The 12,184-nt window shown below is 33.6% G+C and overlaps 4 protein-coding genes across 8 annotated transcripts in view; 2 read left to right on the forward strand and 2 right to left on the reverse strand.

Moving 5' to 3' along the window:
* LOC133192259 (prenylated Rab acceptor protein 1-like) overlaps positions 1-12,184 on the forward strand; it is an 82,170-nt gene that overhangs the window by 52,055 nt on the left and 17,931 nt on the right. The window lies entirely within an intron of this gene.
* Positions 1-12,184, forward strand: part of LOC133192256 (A disintegrin and metalloproteinase with thrombospondin motifs adt-2-like) — a 435,058-nt gene that overhangs the window by 40,642 nt on the left and 382,232 nt on the right. The window lies entirely within an intron of this gene.
* Positions 3,628-5,239, reverse strand: LOC133192260 (uncharacterized). Its single transcript, XM_061328256.1, has 2 exons — positions 4,793-5,239; positions 3,628-4,243 (listed from the first exon to the last, which is right to left on the reverse strand). Exons 1-2 carry the CDS (start codon positions 5,095-5,097, stop codon positions 3,973-3,975), a joined length of 576 nt encoding a protein of 191 aa, XP_061184240.1. The 5' UTR covers positions 5,098-5,239; the 3' UTR covers positions 3,628-3,972.
* LOC133192258 (tubulin-specific chaperone cofactor E-like protein) overlaps positions 11,550-12,184 on the reverse strand; it is a 479,266-nt gene continuing 478,631 nt past the window's right edge. For both annotated transcript variants that reach the window (XM_061328253.1, XM_061328252.1), the window contains exon 7: positions 11,550-12,158. In XM_061328253.1, coding sequence (XP_061184237.1) covers positions 11,756-12,158 — 403 coding nt within the window. In that variant the 3' untranslated portion in view covers positions 11,550-11,755. The remainder of the gene's footprint in view (positions 12,159-12,184) is intronic.

The following is a 12,184-nucleotide window of genomic DNA, read 5'->3' on the forward strand; positions in this document are numbered from 1 at the left end:
AAATCCCCGTGTCTATAAATAAACCAAATTTGTATAGTTATCAGCTGAGCAACTCCATCCTTACCTTAGAAAATTCCACCATTTAATTAGAAAGGCAAATTGTACTGATTAAACGCGTTTTACACAAGTCGATCAACTGAATGAAAATTAATAGTAGATTGTTTTGATTTAATTCTCCTCGATTATGAACGTAAAGAAAACCAAGTTCGTGTTACAATGTGTTCCGGAAAGGCGGAAGCATTTGAGGTAGTTATATGTAAGGTGAACATTTTTCCTGCATGTGCGAAATATAATTCATAAAAGGGAGAACGGCATTTTAATGATTGATTTTAGGAAGTAATTTAATCTAATATTAATAAAGCAGATTTAATCATCAATTAGAAAATTTTCATACGGCTTTTTAAAACAGCACATATAAATAACCAAAGCCACCGAGAGCCAAATGCTTAATATCTTGGAAGATGTTTTTCTCCTTAACAGGGTAGCAAAGGAGAACCACCATCTGCACAAAGGCGTGAGACCCCCCCCCCCCCCCCAATCCAAAAATAAGGTTACACATGTATAAATTAATACAAAGGAAAAGCTGTCATAATATTAACATGAGTATTATGTGTTTATCACTATAAGTTGAAATAAATTAATTTTAACAAGCTAATTCAGAAAATTTGTGTCCCCCGCTTAAGGAAAAAAAGAAGAGGTAGGAAGAACTGGAATAATTTTACAGACGGAGAAAGAAAAAAAGGTCAACCGTGATCTTTTAGCTTTAAAGTCAATATAAGTCTTTTTAAAGTTAGAGAAATCCATGACCAACAGTTTTACTACAAAAGCTTACAAATATACTAAAGTTATTATGTATGCAATACATATTTCTGACCTTGACCTTTGGGTTTTTTATAAGGTCATGGGGAATTGTAATTTAAAATTTCATTGTACATTCTAAAAGTGTTTTTAAGATATGGTTTTGAAAAAAAAGTGTTACACAGACAGAATGTACGACCTTAACCTCTGATCTTTTGACCTCAAAATCGAGAGGATTCTTTCTTTAGGCCATAGGAAGTTGATATTAAATTTAATCGAGGCAAGCTCAAAGAGAACTAAAATTATCATGTGGAAAATGTTATTTGCAATGTATGATTTTATGACCTTTGACCTCAAAATCGAAAGGGGTTTTCTTTAAGCCATAAGGAGTTGTGATATGTATTTTCATTGCAAATCCTCAAAGATTTTTTAAGATATTCCTGAAACGAAAGTGTTACACACAAATAAAATGTATGAATTTATGACCTTGACCTTATGACCTCAAACTCAATATGTGTCTTCTTTAGGCCATAGGGAGTGGTGATATAAAATTCCATTGCAAAACATCAAAGGCCTCCTGAGATACCTTCTGGAAACGAACGTGTTACACACAAACAGAATGTAAAATTTATGACCTTGACCTTTGACCTAAAAATAAATAGGGGTCTTCTTTAGGTCATTACAGGGAGTTGAGGTATGAATCAACTTTTTTTCTTTAACCAACCTGTATATTTTATCAACCTGCTAACCCTTTATAGTCGTCTCTACAAACCAATTAACTCGCTTGTTTTGAATTTTCTGCCATCCGACAAAAATTCAAAACAAGCGAGTTTATTGGTTTGTAATGACGACTATAAAGGGTTAGGAGGTGGATAAAATATACAGGATGGTTTAAGAATGTGACTAGAATTACTGAGTGAAAGGTAGGTGATTGACCAATGCTGGAAAGTTGAGAAATTCTCCCCAACAGTGCGCAGAAAATCGTAAATTGTACATTATTTGCATTACGGGATCTGTAGCGTTATTGGTCAAAGACTAATAAATATAAAACCATAACGTTACAGTTTTGCAGCTAGAAACAAAAGTGTTACAGACAGAAATACAGCTAGTAAGACAAACAGACCCAAATTAATATCCCCCACTGTCAGTGAAGAGTGGGACAATACATTTGGTACTCTTGCAAAATCAGCATTTTTTTTTACAGGGTAATCTTAATTCAGATATGCCATCAGTTTCTTGGTATAAAAAAATCTTCGGACATTTTCCTACTGAAGCTCTGTCACTTGTCTCAGAAAATTTTTTAAACACCTTCACAGACCTTGGAAAGTGACTGAAGAATATTTTGTTTAATGTCCCTTCGGGGATTTTTCACTTACATTGAGACGCCACCACTTAGGGTGGAGGGCTGCAAATTTAGACCCGTACTCAGCACTTACAGCAGTGAAGGATCTTTTTCGTGTCAAACAGTGATTTGAATCCGCGATATAAGGATCAACCCCTTACTCCGCGATTTTTGAGCAAACGCTCTAACCATTGTGTCACATGGTGGACAATGATTTTGTTGCAGGTAGAAATGGCGATAGCTGATCAGCAAGAATTTCACTTTCCGAGACTGATGCATCTTCGCTAGCCAGGGGGTTTCTGATACGCTACTCTCCTCATATTTATGAGGAGAGTAGCGTATCAGAAACCTTTGGCTAGCGAAGATGAGACTGATGAAGGTAACTCAAAGAATTTCATAGGGAAATACGGTGACAACATCCATAAGTGAAATGTCTCAAAAAATTTGGTATAAAATACTTTAAGTTTTTAGGAGAATAAGTTCAAAGTAAAGTGCAAGTTTTGTGTGCATATATTGGTTAGGTCCTCCAACTAATTTTTTCCGCCGAGTTTTGCAGCTACATGTAGTTAACGTAGTTGTTCACAAGAAAGCAGTTAAATTATAATTAAGATGAAAATAAATATTAAATGTCTGACTAATATGATACTTATTATAATGTAAACTTCTATATGCGGCTGTTTTCACTTAGTTTTATGAAATTTAAAGCTATAAGGTTACATTTACTCTTAAATCACTCAAAGTTCAGGAGCTTCGTCCCCTGGGCCACCAGCACTTCCACCTGGACGTACTCTGGGCCTTAAGGCGGCCACTCTGCCTCTGAAAAAAACCCCACTTCATGTCTCCCTATTGGAAATTCCTGGATCAGCCACGAAAGTCACCCGAGTATTAAACCTTGACTCTGATGTTCTTCAGATTTTTGTCCTATTTCAACTCTTTGTTCCCATGAAAATATTTGACACAGTATTGTGGTCCAGTGGTCCCACCCTAGCTCCAAGAGATCATGACTTAACATAACTTAAATCCACACAACAATGGGATACTTCAATAGCAATATGACTTACATTTTTTTGCTCTGGGAAAGATGTTTTTTCTGGAATACATTCATTATGTAAAATTTGATCCTCAATATAAGTCCAACAATAGGATATTTCAATATCAATATGACGAACAATTTTTGTTTTGGGAAAGATATTTTTTTCTGCAGTACATTCATTATGGAAAATTTGATCCCCGGCCAATATAAGTCCCTCTACAAACCCCACAATAAAGTTCTCACAAATAAAAAAATGATTTACAGTATATAAATTTTGCTGTACTGTTATTCATTCCTTTACCCACTCATACCTGTAATGAATAAAAAGTAGGTTGAGGTGCGATTCAATTTTTGTAAGTGTTAGAAGTGCTTAAATAAATTCTTTATTTCTGGGATTTTCAAAAAATTTCCATTTATTTTGAAAGAGGAAGAAAAAATTAATGAAAACTCAAGATAAAAGATTAGAAATTCATTTTCAATAATATAAAATAAAACTATGAAATTCACAAATTTCATTTGATAATGACAAAACAGTTATAAAAAGACAAATTGCCATGCATTTTGTCTTGATTAAAAAGTATATTCATGAAAAGTGTCAGATGTTGTTATATATTTAGATTAAAAATACTTCTTTGTCACAGAATATCTGTTTTTAGCTTGAACACATGAAATGTTTAATTTTCTGTGATAAACTCAAAGCTGATTCCATGATGATATATAAACTTCACTGCCAATTTTGGAAACATAGTTTAAAGATTTTAGGTTTTGCATTTGAATTCACTAACACAGACTTTCCAGATCAGGTTTCTGATTTGTCACAAAATATTGATGCTGCCTGTTTAAACGTATTTCGGAACCATATTTGGAAACTAAGCAATATTTCACGAACTTCCTTATGGAAATTTATATTAAAACCTGACATAACATCCCATGTGGGAATAATAGGTTTTAAATATTTAAACTGGCACAGGAGTGCAATATTTCCAAGGGTCTTGTAACATTTCTGGGTGGTAATAATCTTCAATATTTTGACTTCCTCCTGGGTTACATGAACTATCCTTCCGAGGGTTCTGAAAATTTTGAATTGGGTTGAAAAACATACAAAATTTAAAGTATTAAACAATATTAACATAGTATAGAGCCTGCGCATTATGTATATTTAATGGTGTGCAAACCATACATCTAACATTTTAAAGTTCATAACTAATGATCTTGCTTTGTCAAATCTAAACATGCAAGTGTTCAATTACAATAAGTATACAGTACATGTAATTGACTAATTGTGCCTATAAAACAATAATTTCAAATGGATACTAAAAAAGTAAAATCTAAAATTTGAATCATATTGCTTAATTCCTAGAAAGGAATTTACCCTACTTTATAATTTACATATGTTTCTATAATCAATGATAATTAATGCTTATCATAATATTTCACTTAAAAAATATTTGCAAGAAAGTAAATGAAAAGACTTAATGTTTATTAGTACCAACTTAACAGCTGCCATCTTACAATGTCTATACCCTAATAGTTTGACTATTAATGTAAATTGAAATAAAGCACATGGTGAAGAGGGTTATTAAACTACATTGTATCAATTTTATATTAATTAGTAATACCTGAAATGAGTTAAACGATTTTCTCCCACTCCCCCTCCCCCTATTTCCACCTGAACTAGGTGAAGGAAAAGGGATATAATCGGTGTTGGGAGTCTTGAAAAGGTGGTCTTTCGGACTAGATATTCTACGATTTGACGGAGTAAAACTTTCATTAAAACTGTGGTGTCGTGGACTAAACTGTTGATGCCTGGGCGACATGGACGGTCTTCTGTTTGGGTATGAGAAACTGTTCTGAGGTGACGGTGAGCTTTGAGCAGGAGACCCCCAAACGAAAGGTTGTCCCGATTGACTCTGTCCATTTCCATAATTTCTGTTCGTTGAATTGTAAGGAGAATATCCCCTAGGCGAATTATAATACCCCCTGTTGCTCATTTTACCTGAAAAACGAATTGTGTCTTTAAATTTCACTTTTAAAATCATAACATCCACCTCCCATAAAAACGGAAATGCTCACACTAAATTTGGAGTCATACGCGAAAAAAGAAAATTCCGGAATGCTTTCAGAAATAAAATTATTTACCCAACATTTGAATTATTCATAGAAATGAAGCCGATATACATACTTTTTATATGAATGACAATGAGTGACCTTATGACCATGATGACACGCATAGTGAATAACGACTTGTCACTTGACACCAATTATCAAATGCCAGAAGGACAATATCATGAATATCCTATATTTTTGACACTGCATAATAATTTCAGTTAAATCATGTCTAGGTGTGTCAGCGTCTGTGTGAAAGTGTGGTTGGGGTAATCATGCATAATTAATTATGTGTGTTGTGCACACGTACATGTATTTCAGTGTGCTCACGTTTTTGAAGGCAATTTCAAACGGGCGGGGGGGGGGGGGGGGGCGGGGGCACAGTTAATCAGAAAAAATCTATACAGGGGCATCGGCAAGTATTTGACATTGGGGAGGCGAACTGGATCGAAAAAGGGGGGAGGTTCCAACTAACTTTTTGTGACTTGAATTAATTAAAATTTCCGCCAAAATCTCGCTTGATATTTTCCCCGTTAAGTAAAAAAAGTCTAAAGGCATTTTCTGATTAAAAAAGAACAATAAAACATACAAAAAAAAAAAAAAAAAAAAGAAAAAGAAGAAGAAAGAAAGAAATAAAAACAAACAAACAAACAAAAGTTTTATGCATGATTATTAATTTTACATTTCTTGTCATAAGCAGTTCAAAAGAGTCTCATACTTAGAATGCCAAATATACTTAATTAATAACGAAACATAGTCAATTCCAGACCTATGGACTTTTGTTTTAAGTTACATGTACTATATATAAATGAAACAAACCCGGAGTATTTTTAAATAGGAATTTGTTTCTTTGAAACGGCAATTTCTCCGAAACTTAAGCGCGGGGTCACTCTTAACACAGAAAAAAACTTTGAAGGGTTTATGACGAAACTGATAAAGATCAAAATACATCTAATTTTCTATATTACTGTACAATACACATGTATGTATTGTTTCTTGCCAAAAGAACGCATATGAAATTTAAAATGAACTGGCTAATTGATACCTCTTAATCCCTCCATTTTTGAAATTCAGATATTATTATAGCTGCAGAACTGTAGCTCTCTGCTTGAGAAAATTCGGACAGACAAAGCAGAGAGCTACAGATCCAAGCAGGGGAAAGCATTAAATACAAGAAATAATAGCCGAAGCGAGCGACAAAAAAGCGGCGGCGTAAATCGAAGGTTTTTACAACGCTTGGATCTGTAGCTCTCTGCTTTGTCTGTCCGAATTTTCTCAAGCAGAGAGCCACATTTCTGCAGCTAATATTATTAATGATATATAAAAAAAAGAGTCAAAGGAAGTTGTTTTAAAGATATAATAAATTTTATCCACTTTTAAAAGTTTTTTATTTTAATTTATATTGCCTTACCCTGTAATATATTTTGATAATTGTTGAACAGCAGCTGCTTACTACTTCGATTCATCAAAGATTTCCAAAGATCGATTAGACAATGAACAGACCTGTTATACCAGGTGGATGGGAGCAGGAGGTGGAGGGAGGCAAATTTCAGCATTTGAAAGAAAAAAAATCCCGAAACTTAGAGAACCCCCACCCCGACCCCCAAGAAATAGAATTTCTAAAAACCTTGCTTCCTGTGGGCCTTGATTAGAATTTGTGGCAAACCCGTATGAAGAGCGATGGACATCCTGCTTGTCGTTTACACACGCTAGGTAAAGGTACCTATAATTGGCATTATTATATGATTGAATAATTCCCATCTCTCTGATTGGCTGAGATCCAACAATGTTAGAAAAAATACTGCGTTATATTGACTTGCACGTGACCTTCAAGGTCAATATAAGGAATTATTCATTCTACATTGGACCAAAAATAGGATAGGAAAATTCCATTGATGCAAATAGTTTTGGAAAGCTATTTCACTTGCACCTGACTTCCACTCATATGAACATAACATTGAGGGACATACATTCTTGGGTGAGGGGTGGGGGTGGGTGTAGGAGGCCTGTCTCTCTCCCCACCTTTAGAGAATGTAAAAATTTGATTTAAATTTTAAGGATAAAAAATTTCAATGAAAGCCCCCCCCCCACTCGTTTATGGACCTTTACATCCCACTAAATAAAATTTTGAGTTGGGAGAATTCTTATCCTTTTTTGGGGTGGGGGTGGGGGTGGGGGTCGGGTGGGGAGGGGAGATTAGTCAAAGATTTGTTTTCAGGTAAGTTGTCATTTTTTTCCTTTTAATGTCCCCTTTTTCAAAATCAATCCTATATATGTGTCTGACATTTATTTTTTTCTACATTGAACCTAAACTAGAATTAAAAATTCCAAAATAATTAATACAACTGGTTGTTTTTTAACCCCGTTTCTCTCATTATGTTCGGCTAGCACTTCAGTAGATGTGAACAAGTAAGATAGGATTGATTGTTTAATGATTGCATGTGTATCATTGAATCATATAATAAAACAATTATTTCTGTTTTTTCGGTCAATACGATGATTTAGCCACCTTCGAAGTACAATATTCACCTCGCCCTTCGGGATCGGTGAATACTGTACTCCTCAGGTGTCTAAATCATCATATTGACCTCAAAACCAGCAATAATTGTATAATATAATGCAGAGATGCATGTGTATTATTATTATACACGTTACAATGTACATGCAATATACTCCTGTACATATGGCATGTGGCATGTCATATGTTGATTGTTCATACACGTATGCTATAATCATATATGTTTTGTAAACATTCATTATAGGTAATATAGGTTTATTTTATTTTATTTTATTTTTTATGTCGACATGTTGCTGCTATCAATTTTGAATTTCTTCAAATGTGTGTTTTTCTTTACTTGTATGCCCTGAACTTCAGAAGGGCCCCAAATTGGTCTCAATAAATCTTATTTTATCTTATCATATAAATACATGTATACTTGATATAAAAGCCAGCAAAATTTTAAAGGAAAAACAGTTTTGCCTCATGTAGAATAAACAACGGACATGTTCAATACATTGTATATATTATATGTTGGAGAAGAGTATTGAGAATGTTGCACTGCAAACATGCAAATTATATTTATCCATCAAACCACGGGCTCTTGTTTCTGTAATAAATTTAACCCATAGTAAAATAAAAGCACAGTAATACTATGGGTTAAATTTATTACAGAAACAATTGCCTGTGCATCAAACATTGAGAAGAAATTCGAAATCCAGACAAATCAAGTTCAAAAAACTTCCTAAAGATTGATTGACTGCAGCTGATTGCACGCAGGCACGTGCATGCAGCAAGGGGGGGGGAGGCTACCTCCACCTTTTTACTAAACAATTAACTTTTTACTATTGAAAATGCTCATTGAAAGGCCTGCCCCCCCCTTTTTGTTGCAGTATAGTCATTTAATAAGGGTAATATAATAGTGTATGAATAAAATTATTTCGTACTAAAAGAAGTCAGACCCCCCCCCCCCTACAAAATATGATTTCCGAATTCGTACAATTTTCCTTTCCTTTCCCTTTTTTTTTTTTTTTTTGAATAGTCAAGTTTTTTTCAGGTAAGTTGATTTTTTTTTCTCTGGCTTCCCCTTTCAAAAACGATGCTACGCCCCTGGAACGCCAAGTTTGGCATGCAGTATTTCAGTTCGGGTACATGTATATTGTCCGTCGCCCCGACTGTCAAACTATCTTCTTTACCTCTTCAAGGATCGATTTTTGATTATCCACATTTTCGAGTAATTCAAAATAATTATCTAGCTTGCATTCCCAAAGTTTGTTTTCAGTTCATAGGTTAAGAAATAACATCAATTTGAATTAAACATTTTTCGCTGAGAAACAAGCGTACGTATCATATAGTAGTTTTCATTTAAAATTCTAGGGTGAAAAAACCCCCCATAGATTCATTGTAATAAATCTTTACTGACAAAAGCAAATCAGTCTATGTACTTTTGTGATAAGACCCTTTCGCTAAGATATGGTAAAGAATTAAAAGATTTCAAAATAAATAAATAAATAAAATAAAAATAGTTCAATCTTTAATTGCTTGTCATTTATCTTCAAAACAGTTATTCGTGAAATGTTTTACACAAATTATAGAGCTTGTTGTCAAATATAGAATTTAAAACAGACTGTGACAATTTTAAGAAAGTATAAGTGAATTCATCAGAATTGGCCAAAATAACGTACATGTATGAACAGAACAGAACAGAACAGAACATGTTTCAAATAATCACGAAATGCCAAATATAATTTCTCAATGCGTTTTTTTTTACTCCTTTCTTGTATCTTTGCCTAATAGTTTATGTATTCATTAAATCATTTGAAGAATACTCTGTCATCTCGTTAATTTCTACCCAAGCGACACCATTTTAATGAATTTTAGCGAGAAAACAATATTCATCTTTTGGAATATGATAAGTGGTGTCCTGTAGATGTGCAATAAGGTTTTTACCCTGATGGCAAATTGGATGTCGGAAAACAATGTTTTTCTCCAAAAATCATGGTTCCCATAAATCTTCTTATATTTACGCAGTAGCCAAATCATTTTTGGGAACAGAATAGAATATTTATATAGGTGGTGTTTGTATATCTGTTCAATAAGGGTTCAGAATTTTTCCATAAGAGAGGCCATGCATAGGGGCGAATATGAAAACCGACCTTTTTTCCCTCAAAAAACTCGATTCCCAAAACGCTACTTCTAGTTTAATACATAGTAGCCAAGTCATACTGATTTTGAAATATGAATGGGTGTAGATATGCAATAAGGTTTAAAAAAAAAAACATTTTCACAATGGGAGAGCAAGTAGGAGTGAAAAATGATCTTTTTGTACTGGAACCAAGAATTCTTACAGTTCTTGAGCTCTACCTATTTTAATCATCTTTTGCAATATGATTGGTAGTAGTTTGTCAATATGCAACAAGGCTTTGGGTTTTTTTAAATTTTCATTCTACCTGCTGGGGTTTGGAAATTGAATTAAACATGGTTCCCAATTTTAGACAGTAGTCAAACCATCTTTTGGAGTATGATTGGCAGTTACCTGTAGATGTGCAGTAAGGTTTCGGCCAATTGGGGATTGAAACAAATTTTTCTTTCTTTTGATCTTTATTATCATTTATTTATTTCTTTATTTTTTTAACTAAAACCTACTTCCTTTATATTCCAAATCTTCTTTTTGAAAATGACTGACAGTGAACAAGCTCAACTGAGCATTATATCCTCATTTTGATAGTACAGTATACAATTATTAGCTCACCTGAGCTAAAAGCTCAAGTGAGCTTTCTTGATCACATTTTGTCCATCATCCGTCTACCTGTAAAACTTTTCACATTTTCAACATCTCAAGAACCACTGGGCCAAGTTCAACCAAACTTGCCACAAAGCATCCTTGGATACTGGGGATTTAAGTTTGTTCAAATGAAGGACCACAAATTCCCTTTTCAATGGGAGATGATTAGAATTAGTGAAAATTTAAAGGCATCTTTTAAAAACCATTGGGCTAGATAAGATGAAACATATGCAAAAGCTTCATTACAGTGTAGATTCAGCTTTGTTCAAATCATGACCCCTGGGTTAGGGTGGGGCCACAATGGACTATCAAAGTTTTACATAGGAATACATGTATATAGGAATAAAACTTTAAAAATCTTTTTCTCAAGAACACCAAAGCCATAATTAGTCATATTAATATGGAAGCATCCAGGGGTAATATGGATTCAAGTTTGTTCAAATCATCACACCCAAGGGGTAGGGTGAGACCACTTACATGTCAGATTAAACTTTTCAATACTGATTTCTGCTTTTCTCTAGCAGTGACCAAAGTGCTCAAATGAGCAATGTGGCCCATGGGCCATTTATTCTGTCTTATGACAGCATCTAGTTTGATTTCAATCTTGTCAATGGTTTATGTGTTGATGTGAAAATATATGATATGTATATGGTGAGAGATCAACCTTTTACGTACACAAGAATTGAGTCTGACTCCTTATATCACCAAAGCAACAATTACCACTATCAAGACTTCAGACATTTGAAATAAACTAAAAAATACAGTAGCACTGCCATTTTTATGCTTCAATTTAATCATCAACAATTACAATTTTAGATCAATAAGTTATTAATTTATCTAATGAAAACATCCTGCAATTTTTGTTTTGATCATAAAATGCAAATACATGTACATGTATGTGTTACATTTAAGTTCACAATTATAGTTTCTTAAATCATTAAATTTACATAATCTGTATAATAATTATGCAAAATTTGGAATTTTATGAATTTAAGTCTATATATTTTCTTTTAATATTCATTTACATTGTAAAATGAACATCATCAAAATCTTCCTGAATACTCAAATTACAATACATATGTACATGGTTCAAAGCAATCTGAAAAGAATTTCAATCTGATTAACTGAGAAAAAAAATACTTGACTTTTTATTTTATTCACTGTCCAATGGTTGAAAGCACTAAATATTCACCTTCATTCCCTACTCATCTTTTCTCCAATTCTATTTTCTCCAGCAAAAACAATTCTAGCATTAGATGCTTGTGGAGTGCTTTTAAGTTCACACACAATTACACTTTCAGGTGTCATATTGTAAGTCCACAAGTTTTTATTTGGAAATTTTGACATCATTCGCATATCAAGCAGCTCTCCTTGAAAGACATCCTTGTAATACAACCTTAGCTTTGAAGCAGGTATCCCCACAATATTAGAAATGGTTTTCATTAAGTCTTTGACTTTTTGGAGTGTATTCACTTCAACTCGTTCCTCTCGTTCTTGGAAGGGGATCTCTAGAAGTAGATCTAATGTTGTGGTCACACTCATGTCCACTTCAGCCAAAGGGTCCAGTCTCCCATATATAGACTCAAGCTCATAGTACCTAAAAAACACAAAATTCTTATTACC

The sequence above is a fragment of the Saccostrea echinata genome, unplaced genomic scaffold (assembly GCF_033153115.1).
Source record: "Saccostrea echinata isolate AGI-Se365-2 ecotype Australia unplaced genomic scaffold, CSIRO_AGI_Sech_v1 ptg000025l, whole genome shotgun sequence".
NCBI lineage: Eukaryota > Metazoa > Mollusca > Bivalvia > Ostreida > Ostreidae > Saccostrea > Saccostrea echinata.

Bases quoted from the DNA above. Each gene is read 5' to 3' on its own strand.
- LOC133192260 (XM_061328256.1), bottom strand. From the start codon at position 5,097: ATGGAAATGGACAGAGTCAATCGGGACAACCTTTCGTTTGGGGGTCTC. The intron at 4,244-4,792 runs GTATTACTAATT...CAAAATTTTCAG, and splicing joins AATCGTTTAACTCATTTCAG to AACCCTCGGAAGGATAGTTC.